The following is a 27,312-nucleotide window of genomic DNA, read 5'->3' as shown; positions in this document are numbered from 1 at the left end:
TCTGTTACAGGTTCTGCTGTGCCTTTGGGCAAGGTGTGGTCAGGGTTTTTGGTTTCTGTGTTTCAGACTTTGTAGTTTCAGACATTTTCCTGACTTCAGAGTGGCTGCTGAAATGCATGCATTGAATTCATTCAGAGTTTGCTGAAATTACAGACTTTGAGATTGAAATTTTCTGTTTGTTCTAAGGAAATATGTAAAGCAATGCCAATGGCAAGGCAACTTTTCTATTCAGCCCTGCCAATGTACTCCTACCCTGATCTTTTCTCATGACGAAATTAATGTGCTCCAACAGGCCAAATCCTTGTTCATGATCTAGTGGCAGCTAGCCACTAATTTAACTAAACCCCAAGGATTCTTCCCACATTAGGGAATCCTCAAGTGGCATTAAGATACTAGAGCAGCTTTCTGGAATGAGGCGAGAGGTGAAACAGCATTATGGGGATGGCCTATTACATAGTAGTAGTCATACTTCAATCTGGTCAAAATCTTTGCTGGGTTTCAAGGAATGTAGAGATGGTTTATTTCACCTTCACTTTCCTGAATGACCCAGGAGATCTGGATCTTAGATGTTCTGCCTGTAGACTATGCTGAAATTCTTGACTGTGGTAGCATTTCTGATGTAGGCAACTAGGCGTCTGAGACCAGACTGAGATCACTAAACTTGAACAGTCTCCGTAAAGCTAAAGGCAATCAACTGTGTTCTGCCTATATGATGTGTTCACTGTTGCACTGCAGGCTATTTACAACATAATGCCTTACTTTTTTATTATGTATTGTGGACTATTTTTAAGTAGAAATCTTTTTTATTATTATTATTTTATTATTTATTTTTTATTAGGGCCAAAATTTGCAGCTGTTTTTCATCTTAAATGTGTTGGGTTTTATTTCCTTCTTTCCTTTCGTAAAGGAGAATTTTAAAATTGAAAATGTTGTGAAATGTGGTAAGAAATTTCAGCGGCATCAGCTAATGGTAGGACACTGAATCCAGAGCAGTCACTGATTTTTGTAAAGCCAGGTTTTCACCAAGTATTTATATGAATCCTGGAAAAAGTCATTATTTTCCCGACACATATTTTTAATTTCTGTAGTAAATTCCTGCTAGATGGTCTAGAATATTGGCATTCATCTGGAGTCTTTTTCTCTATTTTACTATCTTCTCTTGTGATTCAGTTCTAATTTCCTCTAGGTACTCACAGCTAATTTTTTAGTTTATTTGCCAAGTAAATGGGTAAGAACAATCTGCCTGTTATCATAGCCAGGTCCTTGCAGGAAGGTGGACATAGCAGTGCCGAAGACAGAGCGATGGGAGTTTGTACTGCTGTACAAATAATGAGTCATGCTGTGAAATGCTCCTCGGGGAGAATTTGTTCTATGCAAGGATTTCTGTGCTACCCTGTTAGTAGTATTCTGATTCAGCATATAGATATTGTATGCATTGACTTTGGAGAACTTTTTGTATCATTCACAGCAAAGTTTGGAGCAAAAAGAATATATATGGGAAAATAATTATGTATTCTGGGAGGAGACAATAAAAACAAGAAAACATCGCAGTGTAATGTAATACTTTATTTTCCACGTAGTTCTACACTTTCCTATTAAATTTACCAAATGGTGCAAGAGATATTTACAAATAACTAACTGTCATAAAGCCTGTGGCATTCAGAATTAAACTGTTCAGTTTTAAGGTTCTGATAAAACTGCTTATTAGAGGGGGAAAAAAAGGGCATTTAAGACTCCAGAGAATACTATTTATGAGCTTGCGGTACGTTGTTAATTTGTTCAGTGCTAAAGTAGTCGGTCAGGCTCTTTTGAATTGTAAGACTGTTTTCATGTTAGCTCTGGAGGGAGAAGGTATGTTTTCTCCTTGTGTGGCCATTCACGCAGTTCTACTGGAGCACAAGCTGTAAGAGCTCAGCAAACAATTGTCCGGTAGAGTAAGGCAAAAAGAGTGAATTTTAAAAAAAGTTCCAAGAAAATTGTTAATAAAAAATGTCATAAAAATAAACAAATGAATAAATAAATATTCACTCATTGCTGCTGAGCTCTTTGACCTGATTCTGCAACTGTTTCTCACGTATGAGCAAACATACACTTGTCTGAGCTCATTTGGTTTTATTTTCCCATGTGTTGAACTAACACAGTTTCAAGAGCTATACAAAATGTTTTTTCAGTGTAAGAGCTTTTCTGTGCGTGTAAAGTGGTTAGTCTAGATAAAGTCGTAAATTCCTACCATGTCATTGTGATTAAGCAGACTAAGAATACTGAGACAAGAACATCATAATTCTAAATTCACTTATGCACAAAGCCTGTTCTTGCCGTCTCTCTTACCTCTTTAAACATACATTCATACTGCCTGTAAGTTAACGGTGCAACTCCAAGGTCTGTGTAAGCCAAGTTTGCCTTCACTTGTGCTGTCAAGTTGTAGAGTAAAACATTTCTTCTTGTGCATTGTTGTTTTGATTACATTTTATGGCAGAGAAGGGAAAGCTTTATATAACAATAGACTTAAGTTTAAAAGGCAAACTGGATAAAACAGTTTTTAATAATGCATGCTGCTTTGTTGAAGCGTGTAAAGTGAAACTGATGAGAGCTAAATATCTTGCTTTTGGTATTGCCGTTGCCGTAAATTATTTGTAATGCAGATGTGGTTCTGGAACCAATTGTGTTGGGAGATATGTGAAAACAGAACAAATAAATGATCCATGCTAAACATTTAGTAACACAATTATACTAACTCCCCTGAGCAGCCCTTCTGAATTACTGGAAAATTTCATGGGAATGAATTTGAGAACATACCAGGGAACAGAGAGTTAAAATGTAATAAGTACATTACTGAATCAGTATATAATTTCCACTTTGATATATAGACTTATTTTCTAAACATCTGTACTAATATGAAACTGTCATATATTCATGTTTTGTTATATGATATCACTGCTGTCATATGATATTAATAACAGATTCTTTTAGCCACACTATGCCTTTGAATTTTAGTTGAAATTTGAACGTGATCTTGACATTTTTTGTCATTTACACTGGATGTTTTATAAATGTTAATCTTCCTTAGACATTCTGGTGCTGAAAGATGAATCCTTTATGCACAGTCTCAATTATATATTTTGTGTATTCATACCAGGAAACTAGATTTTTTACATTTTCCAGAGCTACAGTTTTCATATGCAGGATCATTTCAGCAAGGCATCTGAGGGGAATACCTTTATTATACTTAACAATCATGTGTTGGCTAAAGCGTACACTGTGCTGTGGTTGTGATGAGGATGTGTCGAAGGATTATTCATTTGGACTGGAGAAAGTTATTGTCAGCAAGAAAGTTAGGGAGAAAAAAATAGTAATATTTGAATGTCATAACTCTCTATTTTCTTTAACTTAGGGATGCAGACTTGTTCCTGTTAGACACAAGAAAGGCTCAAGCTTCTGATGTGGGCTGGTTTGTGTTTGACATTACTGTGACCAGCAATCACTGGGTGATTAATCCACAGAACAATCTGGGCTTGCAGCTCTGCGCTGAAACGGGGGACGGTAAGACCGTAACTATAGATCATCACTCCATATATGCTCTTGTCATCCTCTTGCTGTGAACCTTTTCTGGACTGGTGCTTTTCAACTCTCCTGGGTGGCAATTCATGGCGGGTTTCTAAATGAAAAACAAAATCTTGTCCTGATATAGCCTTGATCTGGAAACTATTTATTGTTCTTAATTATATGGAATATAGCAATTCTAAAGCTAACTGAATCTAGTAAAACTAAATGAAATTTGGGATAAAAGCTTTTAAAATCAGGTTTGATTTTAATGTTCTTTCATTGATGATTGCCTACATACAGTCAGGAAACTCGAGGATTTGGGGAATTTTTAGTTTATTAAGCTTCTAAAGATCTTTCTGAGGAGAAGTATGGAGGAAGTTATAAAACAGCTACAGGACTGGAGTGACTTCCTTGCCACTAATACTGACATTGGAAAAAGGTTAATTATTGGGTAATGTGGAAATTGATTTTCTATCTTTCAAAGAAATTTTAATTTCAAAACATTTTTACCCTGAAATGCGTCAAAGCATTGAAATATTTAATATTTTAATTAGCTATAAAGTAGAAAAAATCCTATTATGTCTGAATAATAGCAGTGATATTTTAGGAACAATTTACTAGACCTCTACATTATTCAAGGTTATGCTGTTTATTAAAAAGTGAAAATGCATCTCAATGCAAAATAATATTTTAGAAGTGTTCTTTCTTATATTTCTTTAGAAACTAATAAAAAGAGAATTATGTGCCTTTTTTTTTTTTTTTTTTTTTTTTTTTTTTTTTTTTTTTTTTTTTTGTGATGGTTCACTTAATCCATGCTACTTTACAAGCAAACTTTCAGATTTAACTTTCTTGTCGAGCTTTCTTGTTGAAAAGCTTTTTATGCCAGAGGTCAGGGGATCTATGATGCCAGCTAATCTAAACCTTAGCTGACATAATGTTAATGAGTAGCAGAAACTCTGGTGTAAGAATTAATATATTTTTTTTCTTCTTTCTTTGTTCTGCTACATTTTCTCATTGGTTTTGATCTGCATTCTCCCTCAGGCTCAGCTGGGCTGTGAACAAAGCCTCTCAGAATTATCCGGCAAGTTCTTTGCCTGCTGGAGAGTTATGCAAAAAGCTGCCGTGGCCCTGGTGTCCTCCGTTAGGCACAATGCTCAGAAAGGCTTGAACTGAGGTGGGCAATTTCACCTAAAATTGCCCAGAAAGTCCAGATATAGCCAGTGGAAAAGGAAGACATTGATCCTAAGTAGGCTGCCATGCTGTTGCTGCATTCAACAAGTCTTCAAATGCCCCACACCTGGCCGTGGGCTGTGTGGGGAGGCAGCCTGGTTTGGTTAAGGCCAGTTTTAAACCCTTAAAATTCTGGAGAGGTGACACTTCCGTCAGGCATCCAAATGAGGTGGACTGGCTCCTGGCCAGTTTTCCTGCTCCAGAATAAACTCCATCCCTGAATATATATATATATATATATTATTTTTATTTTTTCTTCCAAGAGATTCAAATACAGAAATTCTTGAAAATTAAATATCCATGAAAGGCACTCATTAAGAAACCCTGGAACCAGCAATTTGTTGATTCAAGCCTCGAACTTATATTCCCTCGGTAAACAGCAGGAAAGTTTGTACAGTTAAAAGAAACCTTTAGGCTAATACACTGAAGAAACTGTAAAAGGGCAGTTTATGTAAATATTTCCCCTGTCTTGCTCCCAAGATCAGAAAGGTGATAGATAATTCCTATTTTAATTGCCAACGTCACAGGCAGGTTTACCTTCTTCACCTTGCTCATTTTAATTTCTCAACGTAGTTGATGAAGAGAGAAGGGGATTCCCCTTTCCTCACTTTCTGTTCCCCTTTTAGTTTATTCATGCAAGAAGACTGCCCTTTAAGGTACTAAAGTTTTCAGAGCTATTGGGAAGACCTGTGCTATACCACTTCAGTTTAACATAAGAAAAATCATCCTTTTATGCTCTTACAGTTTCGTTCTTAAAACTTTGATTACTTTTATTGGGTTGCTGTTACTTCTGGAAGCTATTAGAAACACCAGCAGTTGAATGACATGTTTGTGTACAGAAAAAAACATGATTTTTTATACTTGGTACGCAGTGGACTCTGTTTGCAACCCAGGGAACCCCACCCACCTTTCCTCCAGCCACTTCTCTGTGAATGCCCAAGGGAATGATCAAAAGCAATGGGAAAACCTGCCATTGGCTCAGGGGAACCTCAGGCCATGCAGTTCTGAGGCACCTTCCTTCATGCCTCCAGCTGTCTATAGAGTTTATGAAAAGTACAGAAGTTGTGTCCCTATAACTGAAGAGACATTTATGATTAAGACCTGGTCCATGAACCTTTCTATTGCAACATAGCATTAAACTAAATCCTAAATTGGATTCCATTAAGACAGAAGATTCATGTTTGGTGTATTCACTGGGGTACTGGCTAATAGTCTGTAAATATGCACTCATTTTTTCAGATTTATTCATAGAGCTCTTTTAAAATAGGGAAACAGTAATTACTGAGACTCCAGGGTGCTACTATATTGTTATCATTATCATTAGTAATAATCTTTCTTATAGTTATCTTTCAATGACTTCTTAAATAATTACTTGTAGAGACAGATTTCTTTGGTGAAACCTGAAGAAAGTACATCAATAATAATAATGTCTAAGTGAGGAATAAAAAATTGTAGCTATTTAATATAACAGGGTGATTTAAAAAACAAACAAACAACAACAACAACAAAAAACAACCAAAAAAACACAAACCCTTGGAGAATGTCTGGTTGTTATAATACTTTTTTTTTTTCTTCTTTTAAAAATGCTGAAAAAGTACAAAAAGCCACATGACATTGGAATGCATTTTCTTTTTTTCTTTCAGACAGTATTTGGTATCATACGTACCATTTTAGCATGGAATGTAGACTTTTTCTCTTAATGGGACATTTTATTTTGAACAGTAAGAATAAAGGTTTGCATGACACATATGGAAGCTGTCAACATATAATGCACTGTTTCCCTGGGGCTGTGGTAAATTAAGGATCAGGTTTTTTTGATTCTCTTTTTTAATGTCTCCTCAACATTCTGCAGCATCTCCTTTGGCTGGTTCTCTCCTTTTGACACCAAAACTCTCCATGGTGTTTAAAACGAGAGGTGATCATTTTCACACTGATAGAAATGCGGGTGTTAGATGAATTACAGCACAAAGTCAATGCAGATGCAGAAACAATCTGAAAAGCTCCATGTGACACTTTTTCTCTATGTATACCATATGCCTTCTAAGACTTAAAACATGTTCCAGTGAATCAGCACCTTTATATTAACATTTTTATAATTAGACATCACTTCTAATGGAGGACTACAAAAGCTTCCGACTCCCTTTAACCATTTGTCTTATTGCTGAGGAGAACTTAGCATTGCCTGTGGAAAATGGGAAAGGAAGAAAGTGTAACAGTGACTATTAGTGATTTACAGAATAATTCAGGTCCCAAATACACAGATCTCAATACAACATTCTGGTTATTAATTGGCATGTATTTCTGTGCCTTTTCCTAAATCACTGTGCCTTATACTTCGTCAGGCTGTGCATCACAGGGGAGAAACTGAGTCTTTCCTTGAGAAGTTCAAATTGATTAAGATGACTTCTATCAGCATGTAGTCCTATAGCAAGTTTCCTTAGGCTTTCTTGCTGGTTGAGATAGGCAGGAAACAACAATCCTCAGCTCTCTGACTCAGACTCTTCAGGTATTTATTTTTTACTCAGAACAAAGAGAAACTAGAACAAAAATAGGTTTCTTGATCCAAATGAAGCCTGGGGAGAGCCAAGTCTTTTTCCAGTGCATATTTGGGTATACTACTACATGCTTCCTGTGGAAGGGATCTTGGCTCCTACTCCTGCAAAAAATACTTGGGAGGTCCTTCTCCAGCAATAATAGGGGAGATGCTAGAAGACACGTTTTTGTATGTTCTGATCTCAGGCTGGGCATTTCAAGGTCCCTATCTCCTGTGAAGCCTTCAGAGAGGCAGCATAAACAAATTACTTTCAACCAATAACAACCTATACCAGCACCCTGACTTTTTCAGGTAATAGGCTGCTTACTTTTACATTGGCATTGGCATCACATTCAACATTATCAGTCTTATCCCAAGGTTGCCCCAAGTCACACTTGGCGCTTACCCACATGACCACAGTAGCTGGCAGGTTCTCCAGAGGATACTGTTTTGTTACACTCAAGTCCCTTGGTGGAACTGATATTTACAAGGCAAAACATCAAAGTGATTTCACCTTCATTAGTGTCCTTATGGTGGGGAATTTAGGCTATCTATATATATATACAGATATATATGGACTTTGGCAGGCAATAGCTCTACCTAAATTCTGAGCCATCTGGAAGCCATATAGCCATGTTAGCACAGCACTGAACCCAAGCTAATATATCCTGCCCCTCAGCAGGTTTTATTAGCTTGGGCTCAAGAACTGCCTAAGTACAGTTACATGAGTTCTGGTTCAGAGCTGACTTTGGCCAAAGTTATAAGAGTAAATTAAACATGCTTAGGAATACTGTGGGGCACTGAGCTCTGCTGGTGTAAAATGAGCCAGAAAGATGACTCTCTTACACTCCAAAACAGGGCAACTACATGGCAGTTGCCACTAGAAGAGCCTGGGGACAGTGCCACTGGGACAGTGGGACAGCTGATACTGGCCACAAGTATGCCAGCAGCACCTTGACACCCAAGCAGAATGGACAGTCCATCTCCAGTAGCTGGAAGTGAGCCTGGACACCCTGTAACTTAATCCAATATGTGTAAACTATGTTTCCAGCTGGGTCAGAATACCACGAGCATTTTCTTGTGTCTGCTTGTAACAGGTGATGTGAACATCCCATGTTAGTATGGGCATGCTTACTGGAAGCAGGAGTGTTGAGGAGGTGTTATGGGCCCCTGCTCCTCATGCAGCCAACAGTGCATATTGGTCCTAATCCTGTTGTTACAGCTATGCAACAACCTTCTGCCCTACTCCCCAAGCAGATGAAGGATAGAAGTGCTTCTAAGCAACAGTGGTTGGGTTAATAATTAGTACTGGTCCCCAGTTTCATTTAGAATGTTTTTAAACTTCTTATTCTTTGGTAAATGACCAATTAATCTAATCTCCCCTTATTTTTTTGTCTTCCTGAACATATTTTTAACTGCAGAAAACCCTTTGGACTCCCACAGACGGTTCACAGTTTAAGTACATTAAATTGAAAGGATAAATCAAGTACTTGGGAAGCATATTTGTGTATGATTATGTCTGATTTTGTGCACAAGCATACATAATACTGCCACATTTTGCAGCTTATTGTGGTTCCTAAATAATATTCACAAATAATCCCAAGTGCTTTTTTCAAGAGCTTTGTGAATTATGAAGGTCAACACAAAAAGGTATGCAAAATTCCTTCAAATAAACAGAATAAAACTAGCAGTTTAAAGATTTTAGTATCAAAAGCAGGATCTTTAGTTTTGACTAAAGCTGAGAAGCCTAGGAAATGCACAGCAGACCATCCATTTTTTCAGCAGACCACCCATTTTTTTTCAGAATTCCTTAAAGACTTCAGGGAGCAGAGAAGTATATAAAACACATGAATCTTGTTTCAAGAGCTGTATTTATGTCCATATAGATAAATGTTTCCACCACAGGAAAATTTGCCTAACAGTTTACAGAGATAATACAGTAGAGAGGATATAAATACTTTAGAGTCAGAGTATTGGGGATACCTTCCTTATAAGTGGGCCATCGTACTTGTGTTTTTAGCATTTATCTTTTTAAAATAAATATTAATTTAAGCTTCTAATCTTTTGATTCTGTGAAATCCCATTGCTCTCAAGAGCACTGTTTAGGCATGAGAAATTAAGCAAGTTTCTGTCTAATTTTGAAAACCACTTCATGATCTTCCAGACTCAGAGCCTCAGGAGAGTTTTTGCTCAAATATCAGGTGTTATTGGATCTTGTACACTCAGAGTCTTTCTCCAAGAGGCCTTCCCTTATCCTTATTGCAGAGATCACTCTCCGCAAGAAGTAAACCATAGATGTGACATTGAAATGCTTTTGTTGTTTGGTTTTGGATTTTTTTCTAGTAGATTAGAAATGAATGCCCAGCATCACTGAAGTTCTCAATTCTATCTACATGTAAGATAATTACCAAAATAACTACTGTGACCTAGAAGTAGTGGTTAATCTGTAAAATGTGTTTTGTAGCTTGTTGAACACTTTTGAAAGTAAATAAGAAGTGCTTGTTTTTCATAACAAAATGAGTGCTTTGTTGCAGTTCTATGACTCAGGACAAAATAATGGATCTTGGACTCAGTCATTGTCCTGTGCTGCCAGTGTAAATCTGGCCAAGATGCATAATGGTTGAAAGCTCTTGCAAAATTAGTGTCTGTTAAGTGCCTTACATAAAATATATACTGCCTGAGGAGAGAGAGCCAGGTCACAAATCTCACCACTGTCACTGGCATCTACACTGGTGATCTCAGAAAAAGTCAGGATTTTGAATGTCATGAAGAACGTGGTGATCTCTCCAGGTCAGGATTCCAAGACATTGTTTTTGAAAACTTGAAGTGTTCTTGCAATTACATTTGGAGCACATGGGGGGGAAATGAATTTTTAAGACAGAACTCAATCAGTTTATGAAAGGAGTTGTATTCTGCAACTGTGTGTGACAGCAGAAAACCAGACACGGGAGTCACACAGCAAATTACTACAGAGTGTTGATCCTCCAGGTAAAAAAAACTTATAAAATTGTCAGGATCGTTGAGGAAGTACCTTTAAAGCTGATTTTTTTGAAGCAGCTCTTCCTTTATTACAAGGGACCAGAACGTTAAAAGGCAAATAATCATTCAGTTCTCTTACTCAACCTGGAACTTCCATACAACCCTTTCTGTAAACTGCTACGGGCACTTTACTATCAAATGGAATAAATGCCAAAAAGAAGTTTAAATGCCAATTTAAACAAACACCTCTTGCCAAGGACTCAAATTCATATGAATAAGGACTGAGGAGTTCAGCAGATTTGAGACACGGTGCTTTAAATGAGTTTTTAGTCTCCAATATACCTGTCAATATGGAGAAGTGACAATAAATTCTCATAGCAAGATTGAGAAGCATATGCCAGAATGTGAAGAATATAAAGGCTCCGGACTGTCCCTGAATGAAATCTATCATCTGTTGCACTTATTTATTTTTGCTAGGTGTAGTGCAAGTGCAGTGGCTCAGTTTAGTGAAGTTGACTGCTGGTTGCTTACAAAGTGTGTCTACAGGCAAAAATAAATAAATAAATAAAAATCATTGTAATCTTTCGGATTAATAATATTGTAGAAGTATAAAAGAAAATCATTTTGGAATGTTTGAAGATATTTGATTCTTCTTTGGTAAAACCTGATTGGCAGAGATACACTTTGTTTGGTTTTGCCATCTGAGTGAAGACATCAGGGAAGATATGGGTCTGCACAAACCACTCAGTCGATTTTAGAAAATACTGGTCAAGTATTCCAGTATGGAACAACTGTGCTGAAGACACTTCAATTTGCAGTTGTCCTTGGAGCCAAGAGAAAGATTTTCCAAATGTTACTAGAAGTCATAGACTAAAACCACTTACCAAATGAAGCTCATCAATGCTTCTTGCTACAAAGACCAGTTCAAGTTAGGGTAGGACTTTTTTACAGTATTCTAAAATCCATGCTACAGAGAAAGATGAATTCTACAAGGCTGTGGCTTGGAGATGGAGCTCCTGCTATGGCGGAGCTCTTGATGCTTTTCAGAGTTGGGATACTTTGGAATACCTCCTCTTCAGAAATAAATAGGCAAAGCTTTTCATTCTTACTCTGAAGAAGATCTCCCCAGTGTCCCACCTACACAATTTTTTTTTTCCTTTTTTCTTTTTTTTTTTTTTCTTTTTCTTTAAATAGAGGATAGACGTTCTGTAAATGCAAACTTTCTTTTACACAGAAGCTACCTAAAATGAGATAACATATGTGGTTTGCAGTTCCAAACCAAACAGTTCAGAGATCCTCCTTGGAAGAAATATAATGTCTCGAGGGCAGTGTATATTTTGATTGCTTTGTCTTCTGAAAGTTAGAGTTAAGCTAAGGTATATGATAAACTGAGAGAGAAAAGTTTAATGACAAACCCACTGAAGTCAATACAAGTTTTCCTTTTGACTTCACTAGGAGCAGCTTCAGTACATACACTATTCATGAAGTGAAAAAAATGAAAAGGATCCTAAAAACTCTGGCTGGCTGCTTAAAAGATCAAGCAAATAAGGGAATGAAGTCACATAAACTGTTTCTCTGTGTAAAAAGGCTGTGGGTTACAGGCTTAATTTTTTATGGTATATCTCTATACCCTGAATAACCAAGTAAGCCCTAACTTGTGGAATCTTAATAGCCATCTCATTGCTGAAGTCTAAAGGAAACCCAGAGGAAACTTAATAATATTAAAAGTTGTTTTAAAGGGAGTTCACATTGGTTTGAAGGATATTTTGCTTCGCACACAATATCCACCATTGTAAATTCAGAGAACCTAGATTTAAATTCGGAAAACCTACACAGATCTTTACAGCCCTCAGTATATAAATCTAATAGTATTCTTAAAATGTCCACCAGTGATGTATTAATCTCTTATAGATAAAATTAAAATTCTGAAAGTCATTGGAATGAAAAATAAAGAAAAATAATATAAATATTCCCTCTAGAAATGAGGGGAAACTTGGAACTTTATGGTAAGAGGTTGGTTTGTCCATGAGTTGCAATGAATAGAGAATAGTCTGTACAGTTTTTCATATCTGACTTGCGACAGAAGATTTGAACATATAGAAAATAATGTTGCTGAATTATTTAATAGTTACATAAATAAATACATGAAAAGAAGAACTAAAGAAACACAAGGCTAAAAAGTCATTTAAAATGAAATCAGAAGCTTCAACAAATATATTTTTCCCTTGCAGTCAGAAAAGTAATTATCAAAATTGTTCAGAATATGTTGCCAATTACTCTACTCCATAACTGCTAACTTTCTCAGTTCTTCTCCTGCCTTTGCTGGGCTCTCTGTCACTGGAAACATCTTAAACCAATTTAAAGTGCTACACCTGAATAAACATGTTGTAAAAGTGTTTATGTATTGAAGTGGGTCAGTTCAAGGTATGGTATTTGGCTGAAACTTCTAATTTCTCTTTTTACTGCAAAAAGGCTGCCAGAAGGAGGAAGTCTGAGCTGAATTAATACATTTGTTACAGTGGAAGTAGAATGGAAACTACTTTAACCACAAATCAAACTGCCTCTTTCATTTACGCCAGTGATAGAGTTTTTCTAAGAAATATAGACTCTGGCATACAGCCACTGTACGTTTGTGTTTGAAAAGGAAACCTATATGCTTATTTCTATAAGGCCGATTCCTATGTTTATTTGTAAGTTCTTTTTCAGGGTGAAGGAGCTAACAGTGTTATAGGTTTGTGGAGCAGATGCTCCTTTGTTGTCTGTGTGACAGCCTTTCCAGGCAGCTTAGCGGAGTCCCCAGTACAGTGATGCCTCACAGGCAGTGCCGGTGCCCACACCTCCCCATTTAAAAGACCTCCGTGTCCCCCACCCAGCACAGCTGCACAGCTTCACATGACACTGTCTCATTTTCTGACGGTTGAAGGGCTCTGCATAATACACGTATGCACAAAAGCGTTTATGCTGCCAAAATAAATTCTGTTAAGAGCAAGGGTTTATTTGCTAAAATGTCACTGATGCAATATCAGTGAGTTGTTTTGCTTTCTTTTCTTTTACTGAGGTTTAGATCCTATAATATAGTGAGGTTACCACACAGACCTCGCTGAACAAATATTTTAAAGAAATATGCACATCCCTCGGGAACAGAACCAGAGTCAATAATGTCAATATTTCAAGCCCTGTTCTCTGGAGTGACTGAACTCCTTCCTACCTTTACTACTGAATGAACATCAGTTTGAGTCACACTGTATGATATTTGTTTTTAAAGTAGAGGTATATTTATTATCCACACTTCACTTTGCTGCATACTTGCTTTGGGGATACTGGGTTTCACATCTGACACCCAAGTGATGCAAAAACTAGATGACTGCATTACATTATCCTTTTGATAGCTGATAGACTTTAATGGGCCTCATTATTTTTTTACTTCAATAGATGTGTACAAGAGGCTGAATTAAAATATCAGTGCATTGAATAAGATATGTAGTGTCTGGAAACTACAATTTTATGCAATGACAAACTACTTAGAAAGCAGTCTAATTGTTGAATTTTTTTTGCCTTTTAAGCTTTCTTCAGCAAAAGGAGGTCAGGATTTCTTTTTGTGTAACTTCAGGATTGTGGACAAAATTCTTACTGTGCTTCAGTCAGAGGTGGAACTCCCACAATGGCTTCAGAAGGGGTAGAACCACACCTCATGTATGCAACTTACAATTTCCATTGCTTTATAGGTCGAAGTATCAATGTTAAATCTGCCGGCTTGATTGGAAGGCATGGGCCTCAGTCAAAACAGCCATTCATGGTTGCGTTCTTCAAGGCAAGTGAAGTGCTTTTCCGTTCTGTCCGAGCAGCCAATAATAAAAGGAAAAACCAGAACCGCAACAAATCCAGTAGTCATCAGGAGTCTTCTAGGATGCCAAGTGTTGGGGGTAAGACAAAACTACTAGTCTGATTTACTAGTCTCTTTACAGTAGTTATGGCACCTGCTCAAATGCAGTGGAGTCACAGCTGCTCATTGGCTGAACTGTTGGAAACTGCTCCTGCTCTATTTCTGTCTTTCTCCACAGCTTTGCTGAAACCACCTTTGTTATGTCAGCCGAGAACATGATCTAGCTTGTGTGTTTCAGTTCACCTGCATGTATCACGGGCTCTTCACAGTGTATTTTGGAAAAGGTTGTATCCAAGCTTGAAACTTGTCCTGCGTAGCAGGCAGCTGGATGAGATCCTTGCTGCTCATGAAAATAAGAGGGAGAGAGGGCTGTCCCCCAGCTACTTCTCCAGAACAGAAGCGGTAGTTCTCCATTAGAGTCCAGAATAAATTATGCTCCAATTCTTTCCTGGAATGCTCTTTACATCTAGATGGTAAAGTCACTTTCTAAATATTCTACTGTTTTGACCAAATAACTCTGCTTTGCAGGGACAGGATGTGAAAATATGTCTTTGTAGAAGAGTGGCAGATCTAGTACCAGTATATCAAAACCTCAATGCAGATGTAATTCTTAAGCACCATCTATAAGTAAGCAAATTAATGTCTTGCTGTGGAAAGAATTCTCCCTTGGAGTGAAACTCAACTATTTGTGAAAATATATTATGAACATTATGTACTACTTTAACCCATCTTAAAACCTCAAAAAAATAAAAATAAAAATAAAAATAAAAAATGGCAGATTAGAGACCCCTCTCATGTAATGTGTAAGCCTTTCCCTGATCTTCTGTACAAAGATAACAACCTTAGCAACCACAAACTGTTATTGAAGTGGTAAAGAAATCACAGAAATCACTTCCGTAACCTATCTTTCACAAGTAAATCACAAGGTTTACCTAGTGATGTACTGGAAATAAATACCACTTTGAGTATAAAATAAATATTAAAATATATCTTGAAATAAATGTTTTTACTTGCAATGTTTGTTACCACTTCGGTAGTGCACTCAGTTTTATTTGTGATTTATATGTAGAAAAAATACACTGTTGCTTCTCTAGTTTCTGTGGTGGACTTGGAAAATAGTGATTTCTGAAATATGTGACTTAGAGCATGTGTTCCCTTTGATGATCCTAAGTTTTGTAAAGCCCCTGACATTTGTAAATGCACCAGGGATACCTGTTTACAGTAAAAGGGGTGTTTTTATTGTTATTTGTTTTTGAATATTGTAAAGTTTTCTGATATTTTGTATATACCACAAGCAGCTCATCTACACAGTTAACCCCTAAGTCCCCCCAGCATAAGAAGGGCGTGGAACTTACTCTAGGAGCAAGTTCAGGAGAGGCCATTAGGATGATCAAGTGGCTGGTGCACCTCTCCTATAGAGACAGTCTGACAGAACTTGGGGGTTCTTCAGCCGGGAGAAGAGAAGGCTCTGTTATAACGGCCTTACAGTATCAAAATGGGAACTACAGGAAAGATGGGAAGGGATTCTTTATCCAGGTGTGTGTTGACAAGACAAGGGGAAATGTCTTTACACTAGAATAGGGTGGATTTGGATTAGATATGAGGAAGAAATTCTTTCCTGTTAGGGTGGTGAGGCAGTGGCACAGGCTGCCCAAAGGAGCTGTGGATGCCTCCTCCCTGGAGGTGTTCACAGTTGGACTAGATGGGGGCTGAGCCTGTTCTATCACAGGGTAGCCCTTCCCATGACAAGGGGACTGGAACTGGATGATCCTTAAGGTCCCCTCCAACCTAAGCCATTCTGTGATTCTATGATTCTATAAATATTGTAGGGGAGTAATTATCAATTAAAAAAAGAAGTCGTCAGCTAGACAATTTTAACTTTTAACTAGGACAGCCCTTCAAGGCAGCTCAGTTCTTCCACTGGAAAATACATTTTTGAAGTACTCGTAAGGATCTACACAAATGCAATATGGAGAAAACATGCGTCAGTTATTCTAGTAGCTGGGCAGACGTTCATAGATTTGGCATCAGGATCCTCCTCCTACTAAAATCTTCAAGGGAATGTGATCTCTATGTAGTGCATTCAGACTGCGCCTGCCTGCTATGCACAAAGGATTGAAGTGTTTATTACTTACCCATTTATATTGTGGTTAAGCTTCAGTTAAAAGGAAAAAAACCAAACAAACCAAAACAATGAAATTTTGTTCCCAAGGTATTTCATAAACTACCTTGAAACAAAGTTTGGCTTTATTTTCTTCTTTTGACTGTTACCTAAAATGAATTACAGTGGCATTGGGCACTAGAAAATATCCATGTTTATATAATTGATGATGATTCATACCATGAAGTTCAACAGTAAACCTACATAATATTTTGTCATAATGCAGTGAGATAATAGCAAAAAACAATGCTTAACTATGCATTTCCTGAGTTTTATTGATTGATGTCATATTAAGAATGCTGTACTTTATGATAGTAAATATAAATATATATGTACATAGTTTACATTGCTTTCCTTGGGGGGAAAAAATCTTTGAAATTCTTTTGTTTTGCCCTCCTTCCACATAGGAAAGGAATAACTTTCCATAATTTTTCAGTCAGAGCATTCTATATGACTGAAATTAAAATTCTTATTAGTGGTTTGAAACATAAAAACTCAATATTTACTTCCTGCACACACTGATATTAGTCAAAGTCACTATAGAGATCCTTGTAAAAAGTGATCAGTGAAATATGGTCCAACTGTTTTCACTTAAAGCTCCTTTGCACTCCCCTACTTTCAGCTTACTGCTAATGTATGTGCAGAGTGAAGTAGACAACGCAGCACAAGGAATGATCAAGAGTTCTTTGTTAAACTAAAATAATATAGCTATTTGAAAACTCTTAATGTCTTAGACTGCCCTGCTTCCAGTGACAATTCAAGAAAGACACGGAACTTCTACAGGATAGGATCTCCTGGCTAACTGGGGTTGTCCTGGCAGACTGGAGGCCAGCAAATGTGACGCCCAGCTTCAGAAAGGGCTGGAAAGATGATCCTGGAAGCTACAGACCTATCAGTCTCATCTTGGTGCTCGGGAAGGTTATGGAATGGATAAACTCCCAGGCAACCCTAAAGGCTTCTGAAGGAGTGGCAGGAAATCTGCTTGATGGAAAGGGACCTTGGTGTACTGATGGACAGTTGGCTGAATATGAGCCAGCAGTGTGCTAAGGTGGCCAAGAAGACCAATAGCATTCTGGCTTGTATCAGGAATTGTGTGGTGAGCAGGACTAGAGAAGTCATCCTGCCCCTGTACTTGGCATTGGTGAGGCCTCACCTTGAGTACTGTATCCAGTTTTGGGCACCTCAGTACAGAAGGGACATGGAGGTGCTGGAGCAGGGCAACAGGGCTTGTGAAGAGCTTGGAGAATATGCCCTATGAGGAGAGACTGAAGGAACTGGGGTTGTTTAGTCTGTGGAGAATGAGGCTGAGGGGTGACCTTATTGCTCTCTTCCAATATCTGAATGGTGCTTACAGCGAGAGTGGGGTTGGTCTCTTCTCACTGGTGACAGGGGACTGGACAGGGAAAATGGTCTCAAGTTGTGCCAGGGTACGTTTAGGTTGGATATCAGGAAATGCTTCTTTACAGAAAGGGTTGTTAAGCACTGCAATAGGCTTCCCAGAGAGGTGGTTGAGTCACCATCCCTGGATGTGTTTAGGAACCATGATTTCAGGGACATGATTTCGCAGAGGGTTGTTAGAGTTAGGGTAGTATGGTTAGGTCATGGTTGGACTCAATGATATTTAAGGTCTTTTCCAACCTGAGCAATTCTATGATTCTAGGATTCCACGTGGGCATATATTTTGATCCTATGTACCATGGATACTGTGGATATCTGACATGGCAGCAGGTAACTAACTGCTCGTGGAGAACTGAGCTGAACCTTTAATGCCTATCACTGAGAATCAACACACTAAGAGCTAGAAAAATGTCATAGGAAAAAAGGTAGTATTACTCATTAAAAAGAAAAGAGGATTTAGGTATTATAGATTAGAAATCCTAATTTACCACCCAAGATAATACTACAACAAATTATTTAGTATTGCAAATGTTCATATCTTGACTTGTGAACAGCTTTTGATACTATCTCACAAGACATTCTGGGGTCCAGGTGAATTCAACAGAAATGTGTTAAAAAGAAATAAATAAAGAAAAAGAAGGAAAGAAAGAAGGAAGGAAAGAAAAAGAAATGGAGAAAAAAAAAAAAAAAAGAAAGAAAGAAAAAAATATTCAAATAGCATGTTACTAATAAATGTAAAATTTGGATGGGTACTTTTAATGATATCTTATTGAATCTCTTCTGGATTTGATTTGGTCCAACATTTTATTGGTAATTTGGATGACTGATGACTCCCCCAGATCTGGTAACTTCTGTGAACTTGCTGAGAGCACACTCTGTCCCTTTGTCCAGGTTGTTAACAAAGACAGTTAAAAGTATTGGCACCAGTACTGGTTCTTGAGGGACACCCCTAGCAACCAGCTGCCAGCTGGACTTCATACCACTGATCACAACACTCTGAGCCCAGCAGTCCAGCCAAGTTACCTCCCATTATATTCTTTACCTATCCAAAACACATCTGATCAATTTGGCTGTAAAAATACTATGGAAGAGCTCGTAAAAAGCTTTCCAAAAGGAGTGGGAACAGTACCTACTTGCAACTAGCCCACAGAGTCCTTCTTGTTCTCCATAATGCCTGCACAAGGCTTTCAGGATTTGATTCATAGATTTCACAGAAATTGAGGTTAAGCTGATTACTCTTCCTGAAGATGGGTGTGGTATTTTCCATTTGTGAATCATAAGAAATATTCCTCAGTCATAATGAACACTCAAAAATGGCAGGGAGTGACTTTGCAGAGATGTTGATCAACTCATTATCCACCCTTAAACTCATGCCTTCCGCTCACATAGACCTGCATACCTTTGATTTTCTTAAATGCTAACTCTATTTATTTTACTGTGTGGATAGAGTTTCAGCCACTAGGCTCAGGAACTCAGGATTGCTGAAGGCAAACCTTGCTGGTAAAAAACAAGGTAAATAAGGCACTGAGTAGCATAACTGTTCTGAGTCCTTATCACTAAGGTCCTCTGCATGGTTGAGCAATGGATCTGCATTTTTCTTAATTCTTCTCTTGATCTGAATATACCTTTCTTGCTACTCTTCATGTTCATCAAAGCTTCAACTCCAGCTGAGCTTTGGCTTTCCTACTACTCTTCCCTGTATGCTCAGAAAATATGTCTGTGTTATTTCTCATTCTACACTGATATTAGAATTATTTAATAATAGAATTTGAGCTCAGTCAAGAGTTTACTATTCAGCCATAGTAGCTCTGTGCTGTCTACTTGGCTTGCATACCTGATGCTTCTCAAAGTTTCTCCTGGCAGATCAGATTAGCCAGCTACACCAAGCTCCTTTTGACTCCAGCTCGGTTTCCCAAAAGATCACACTAAGAAGACCTCTGAGTCTGAAAACTGTCCTGTTCTCCTGAAGCCCATGTTTGCAATTCTCTTGTTGATCTTTTGTTCTTGTTGACCTCTTTTGAACCTTCAGCTCTGTGATCTCATGGTTTTCACAGATCTCATCAATATTCCCAATCCTAGTTTGCTCTTTATTCATTGATTTACACAAATTCATCAGAATAACCAGCAGTACTTCAAAAAAAGGTTTTGAAGTAGATCATTTGGCAGTGTGTTTTTGCTTTAAAATTCCCATTGAGTGGTCTACTGCTAGAAAATCATCCAGAAATCACAGGAAATAATTGTTCTACTTCATGTAGTACTATTTCCAGTTTTGAGCACTGAATCTTCAGAAAGACACAGACAAACTGAGGAGAATTCAGAGAATCAACAAAAGTGCAAGTGGGGGTAGTTGACAAGAAGCAACTGGTACATTTGTAGAAAAGTTCATTTACATCTTCTGCAGACATGGTGAGGCAATACAACAGGTTATCTCAGATGCTGTAGAATTCACTCATGGAGGTTTTTAACATTAGGCAAATATCTGTTAGCAGTGCTCAGTATATACTACTTCCATCTTACTGCACAAAACTTAAGTTATCACAGCGTTTTTTTTGTTTGTTTGTTTGTTTTGTTTGTTTGTTTGTTTGTTTTTGCCTACCAATCCTATGACTTCCTGATTCTTAACTATGAGCTTTAATTAATGGTATTACTAATATTTCTAAACATATACGTAAGCTATTAATTCAATTAAGCTGTAGGAACTTTGCAGGATCTGAAAACTAATTCTAGAAGAACCTCCTCTCTTCTACAGTTTCTGTGGCATGCCATGGAGTTCTTCCAGTCAACAAGAAGTTCTTTCATATTCTAGAGTACAGTGAAAATTGATATATATATATATTTCATTTTATGTGAAAAATTTATCTCCTTTAATTTTCAAAGAACTTTTAAACAAAGACTGTCCTATCCCAGCTTTTCAAGTTTTTAAGTGCTAAAAAATATTCAGAAAATACCGCTCCCTTGCATATCTTATTGACACTCAGTTTAGAGCATTAGCATCCAGGGTGCTAATGGGGTGAAGGCATGACCACACCACCTTCTTTTCCTGTTACTCAGGGGCAGTAAGGAACAAACACTACATTTTCTCAAGGCTTAAGGTTGTCCTGGAGAAGAAAACATGGTAGGTTCTGCATGTCCTTCAATCCTCACACATCTTTCACTGCCTGGAAACATTCAGAACTTAAATAGCAGCTGTGATTATACTCATGTACATTATTAGATCTAAAACTACAGATCATTTCCTGATTGATCTTTCTGGAATTAAAGAGTACAAAACATGCTAATATTTAAATAATAGACTTCTTGGAGTTTTGCTGATTGAGGACTTCTTTTTTTTCTCACTGTTATCTTTTGGACAGAGCTATTTTATTTACCTCATGATTAAATCTGTGCCAACATGCAGAAGACTTCAGTATACCCTGATCAGGCTGACAGTATACTGCTTTAATTACCTGTGCAGATATTATCAGAATTGTTACTTAGCTAGCAAGCAAGCATAAGTCATATTAACCTGCTTTTCCTAGTATTGTTTCATCCCTGCAGTATGCACACATTGCATCAGGCTGACATTGGTGATTCTGAATATCCTACTTTACATTCCCTTTATGATCACCCCAAGGAGTATAGATGACAGTATGTTTGTCACCTTCCTTTGAACAGTTTAGTCGGGAGTTCAAAAACAGTCATCTCTTTTCAGTTCTAACAATATTTCTTAAAAAATAAATAAAAAATAATTTTTATTTTCTTCCTATAGATTTTAACACAAGTGAGCAAAAGCAAGCATGTAAGAAACATGAACTTTACGTCAGTTTCCGAGATTTGGGATGGCAGGTATTGTTATAAATTCTGTTTCCTATTAATGCTAATTGGGTCAGTCGACTTTACTGTCCCCCAGGATTTACAGTACGTTTTCCTCATGGTAACAGGTATATGAGAGACAAAATGCTTTAAAAGCATTTTGAAATGAAACCCCATCACTGTCTCTCTACCTTTTTTGGTGCCGTTCTCTTAATTGTTTTTCAAGCTTTACTGGCTTTACAATCTGAATACATTTGCTGGAAGATAAATCTGAAACATTACTTCTGATCTGTATAGGTCTGCGGTAAATGAAACCTAAATCCCTACAGTTGTTAGTAAAGGAACTTTTGAAATTTGCCCTCAAGTTTTCCTTGCTCCAGTCTTCTGTGAATCAAAGGGATTTCACTGGGTTTGGATCCTTAGATAATGAAAACTTAAATCACTGTTCAGTGATCTTTAAAACACCAAAGCCAAATTGACAGAAGTCCTAGGAAAAACTCTGTCTTTTGTAAAATAATAAGAAAAAGAAGATATTTCTAGTAAATGGCCACAAAGACAGAAGCAGAGCTGTTATGAGGAAAAGAGAGAACAGTCTAGATGTTTTTTGGCTCAACTCAAATTCTGAATTTTGTAGTGTGTTTTTACTCACAGCAGCCTGAAGAAGTAGGAATAGTATTTTCACAAGTTTACAGAGCATAAGTATTCTGTTTGTGCTGACAGAGCAGGCTTGTGATATTGACTTGAGCTCAGGCTTCTGAACAAGTCATCACTGTGTCTTTTTTGGGTATCATCAGTTCTTTCCTTTTTTTTTGTTGAAACATAAAATTCTGATATGCCCCATGATGCACAAGGCTCACAGATCAGTCAATCAAGGTGGTCAAAGAAAAAAGAAAAAAGACGAAATAGATTATCTCCCTTCTTCCCATGGTAAATCCATTACCTTTGCCTAGCAAAGGAGGCATTCAGCAAACTAACCACATTCAATTGTTAACATTTTTATATATTTTCCTTGGTATGTTCCTTTCCCTATACAGTCTGTGTCGCTAGATGTCCTCAAAATTAATGATTCAGTGGCATTCAACTGAGTAATCTCTAGTAACCCTTAGTCTCATGCAATATTACAATTAATAGTATTGAATATGATGAAGAAAGAGGTCACACTTATTACACACAAAAAAGTTTCTTCTTTCTGGGAAGAAAAATTTGCTAATAAATATGTTTGGAACTTTAATTCCCTTTACAGCCTCGTTAGTTGGTATTCAGTTCAGTTTAATTTAATTTTCATTGGAGTTTTGCAGGAAGAAAGCAAATACTTTTATTTTTTTGGCAAAAAGAAGTGTATTAATGTGCCATATTCTGTAGTTCATTTTGTCCTTGGACAAGCCTTGGTTAGTTTGATATAGTTCTACATTCTCTGTATGAAAATAAATAAATAAATAAATAAAATTGAGTAAATTTATTTGTTGTGATTTCAGGACTGGATTATTGCACCAGAGGGCTATGCTGCATTTTACTGTGATGGAGAGTGTTCGTTTCCCCTCAACGCCCACATGAATGCAACAAACCACGCCATTGTTCAGACACTGGTATGTCTGTGCCTATGTTACACTTTTTTTTTGTTTGTTTTTTGTTTTTTGTTTTTTGTTTTTTGTTTTGTGCTTGTGTCTTGGGGCAGGGCCTGTCTCTTCCTCTCTGTTTACTACCTCTGGATTTTCATTATTTCTGTGAAATTACCCATTTCAAAGACATGACTTGATGATTACACTGGAGAACAGACAAATTGTCCAGAGTGACCTGAGTGATAGGTTTCCCTTCAATTTGAAAAACAATAATACATGAGAAGATTGTGTCTTATTATTGAAGCATTGTGTAGACAGGAACCAAAGGGAGTCTCTGGGGTTCCCCTAATTATTTTTTTTGCAGCTTATTGAAGTTCCACGTTAGCATCTACATGCTGTTTCTTCCAGAAATGTTGACACTTGGCCACTCTGTAGACCTCTGTCGTCAACTGTTGGCAAAAAAAACTTAAGATGTAATTGAATGTGAAGCTTTGCAAGCAGATGCATTTGCATGTAAGAAATTGTGTTCAGTCATGCCTGGCTAACAAATACGGCTTATAAGTAAGTGTGCTTGGATTTGTTACTCTGCCTGGTACATGTAAAAGAATTGCAGCCAGCTTTTTGCCTCTGCCAGTTCTCATGTTAGTCCTGTTCATCAACCAGAGCTGCCAAAAAGATGATCTTAGTTGGATCAGATCACAGGGCCTCCTCCTGCCTACAAGTGTTCAGCTACACTTTGGTAAACACAGCAGCTCCAGAAATCAGGACCTTTAGAATGCAGTGCCACAGTTCTGATGAACTACCTTGTTTTTTTCAAATGTGGCAGCTGAAGAATTGTCTCTGAAAATCATTAGTATTAAAAGACTAATTAAGAAATGGAGGAATGAGATACACTAAGCAAGAAAGGAGTGGGAGTATGAAATGAGACGATAAAATGGTTGTAATTCCTTATGAGCTTCTGGAAATGTCAAAACACTTACTTGCCTGAAATTAGAGAAACGTGCTTTTGTGATGTTTGATTTTGATTGAAAAAAAATAAATGACAGATCAACTTCAGAAATTAGTACAGTTATCACCTTCCTGGGCAAAACCAAAAGAAAAGAAAAGAAAAAGAAATAATTTTGGTTTTCCCTTATTCTTTCTGATAGAAAATAAACTTTGCTTGTGAGAATTGCTATGTTACATGAAAGGGATATTTTTAGAAACTCGCCATGTGCTGAGTCCTATCCCTTTCCATTCATCTTCTCATTTATGTACCTTCCCCAAGCCCAGCCATCAGTACAACATCATGCTCTGACCCAGACCTGAAGCCAGCAAGACTGACAAAAAGAAAAGTCAGAGACTGGGAATATACAAAACTGTGGTAGGAGGTTCACGTGAAGGGGAACAGCAAATGCTACTTGGCAAGGAATATAGCGATGTGCCTAGAAGATGATGAACAACAGAATCCATGCAGTCTTGAACTGAAAAGAAGTAGGTCAGCAAAGCAAAAGTTTATCACTATGCAAACACTGCCCACAAAAATTACCAATAACACTGAGATCCTCAAGTTAGAGTTTCCTGCTGCAATTATGGGCTGTTAAATAAGAAGTGGCCCAGTGCTATTTTCTCTTGTGCATCTACTCTTTCCAAAAATGATTAATTTCCTATGTTTAAGAAATTTTTGTAGATTGTCCACTTTTAAAAAATTGGATACTTAGATTTTCTCTCATTTTTATGGCCTTTCTGGAATTGTATGTCTCCCTCTGCATGTACTGTACGATCGTCCATTTGTGCAGCCAAAAAATCAAGACGCTAATTAAATTTTAACTGCACATAAATTAGATGAGATAACAGTAGTTGAATGCTTTATGGTTTAAATTATGCGCAACTCAGATTTACACAAGGTGTGCACATGGGGATGGCTTGAGAAACAATTATTCATATACCCCACCCTCGTCCAAATGTAATCATCTCTCAGCCATACTGATTACACCATTCTAAAAAAGCCCACTCTTTTGGGTTGGGAAATGATTGTTCCTTGGTACCCCTCCAAACTTTACTCTCTTTTTTTTTCTCATTTGTAACAAGCTTAGGAGAAATGTTGGGCAAGTACCTTTCACTTTTTTTGAGGTCAAACTTGGGTAGACAGAACATACAGATACATATAAATACAAGAAAAGCTGTATTTAATGAGTTATATTATCTTTCGTCTCCAGTCAACCTCTGAAAATGCATTGGAATTTAACTTATCTCACAGTCATTTGGTTCAGGGCATCAGCAGGTAGACTCACACTGTCTTCCAGGCTTTTGAAATTCTACCTTTTGTAGGGATGCTCCCTTGTTGCCATGCTGTGGGCATTGCTGTTGTGAGGTGCTGCAGGGCATTGGAACTAGCAAGGCAGGGGCTGATGGAACCAGGAGTTGTTGTGGGGCAAACATCTGTTCAGACATGGCACAGTCATTCTTCAGTGCTTTGCTATTCATTTGTTAAACTGTTTTTAAGTGTGTGTTTAAACCCTTTCTAAACTGTTTCTTCAGGATTTATTATTGCTCATTTCAAAAGACCTTCTCATGGTAACAGTTATGTAAAAATCGTTTCCTGATAGACTGTTCTCTGTTGTCTGGCAAAGACTTGGGGCTTATATCACTGTAAGACAGATGGCTCTAACAGATTTACAAAGACTTAACATACAAATGAAACCTATTACTGCTGAAGTCTTCATCCATGCCTTAATAATCTCTTGCCCTCTCTATTACAACTCCCTCTTTTCTGGCCTCCCCAGTTTCCAAGTCTTCAGCATGTGCAGAATATTACCTCCAACCTTCTTTCAAGTACAAAGAACTTGTACTTCCCCCATTTTCAGATATTTCCACTAGATCTTTTTCATTCTGGGATGCTGTTCAAAACTGTTATTCTTCTCTTTAACCTTTCATTGATATATTTCAGCCTAGTGTACAGAAAGCCTTCTCTGTCTCAGCTCTTTCCTCAAACTTCCTGTCCAGCTGGCACTCACCTTACAAATTGATTTTGACTTCAGTAGAAGTAGAGATGGATGTGTGGATACCTAGATAAGATCTTAAAATACACTCGTGCTGTCAGAAAATGCACATCTTACTCTTTCACAGATCAAAAACAGTGTTTCAGTATGAGCCTTTGCCTGCACAGCATTTGCTTTCTGTCACAGCTTTTCTCCATGCTGAGACTCTGTGCAAGAAAGCATTTTAGCACATGCTGGAGTCTTGGTGAGACAAGGGACATGAGCATGTGCTTCATGTTAAGCATCGTCCTCAGCAGAGATGGTACTAACATGTGTTTTCACAAACTGCAGACTAACTTCAGCTCTTTTCTAAATTTCATCTGAAAACCAACTTTCTTTCTTGGCCACTTTTCACTTAACTCTCCATCTGCTATTATTGTGTAACACTGCACGCAGGATTGAAATCAGAGCAACATTCTGGAGGTAAGCTCTTCTATAAAGTCGCTAACTGAGGAAAATCTGCAACCACAGAACTGAATTGCAAAGATGGATTTTGTTCTGATGTTGTCCTTGTACCTTTCCTTGTGATACATGAGCTATGTATTTCTCTGTCTTTCAGGTTCATTTGATGTTCCCTGATCATGTACCAAAGCCATGCTGTGCACCAACAAAACTGAATGCCATCTCCGTGCTCTACTTTGATGACAGTTCCAATGTTATTTTAAAGAAATATAGGAATATGGTGGTGCGTTCATGTGGCTGCCACTAGGATGAAAAAAGTAGTAATCGAAAGCAGAGGGGTTTATTCAGAATTGTAATAAAGTCAAGATATAAGCCTTGCTGATGAGAAGGCAGTTCTAAATTTATTCCATTTCATGTCATCTCTCATTTAAATGTACAGTATAATGTATATAGCAGCTTTTATTTATTTAAAAGTATATAGTTTCTTTTGTATGAGCAAAATTTCAAAATCATTTATTTTATGGGTCACCTTACTAAGCAGTAGAACTTCAGAAATGCTTTTTTGTTTTTGAATTGAACATACTAGAACTTACGTAATTCCATTTCCATACTTTAAAGTAAAACCTTTGTATTGATTTTTTTAAGGTTAGTAACTCCGGAACTTCTGTAACTGCTTCATATTGTTTAAAGGACTAAAATACGTTTGGCCGTATTGTGCCAATGAAAACTGTGGAGGGATATTTATTTAGAAAAAGGCACAGAGAAAAATAAAATAAACAGGACTGCTTGGCCAAACAGATTTTTTTTCTCTT

The 27,312-nt window shown here is 37.4% G+C and overlaps 1 protein-coding gene across 1 annotated transcript in view; it reads left to right on the top strand.

Annotated features, from left to right (window-relative positions):
- The window catches only part of BMP5 (bone morphogenetic protein 5), a 53,028-nt gene extending 26,137 nt beyond the window's left edge, over positions 1–26,891 (top strand). Inside the window, exons 3-7 of the mRNA XM_072332683.1 lie at positions 3,392–3,540; positions 14,011–14,208; positions 21,476–21,552; positions 22,995–23,105; positions 26,658–26,891. Coding sequence (XP_072188784.1) covers positions 3,392–3,540; positions 14,011–14,208; positions 21,476–21,552; positions 22,995–23,105; positions 26,658–26,807 — 685 coding nt within the window. The 3' untranslated portion in view covers positions 26,808–26,891. The remainder of the gene's footprint in view (positions 1–3,391; positions 3,541–14,010; positions 14,209–21,475; positions 21,553–22,994; positions 23,106–26,657) is intronic.
- The last annotated feature ends 421 nt before the right edge of the window (positions 26,892–27,312 follow it).

The sequence above is a fragment of the Excalfactoria chinensis genome, chromosome 3, assembly GCF_039878825.1.
Source record: "Excalfactoria chinensis isolate bCotChi1 chromosome 3, bCotChi1.hap2, whole genome shotgun sequence".
Lineage (NCBI taxonomy): Eukaryota > Metazoa > Chordata > Aves > Galliformes > Phasianidae > Excalfactoria > Excalfactoria chinensis.
Note: the sequence above shows the minus strand (reverse complement) of the source record. Positions and strands in the feature narration are given on the sequence as shown.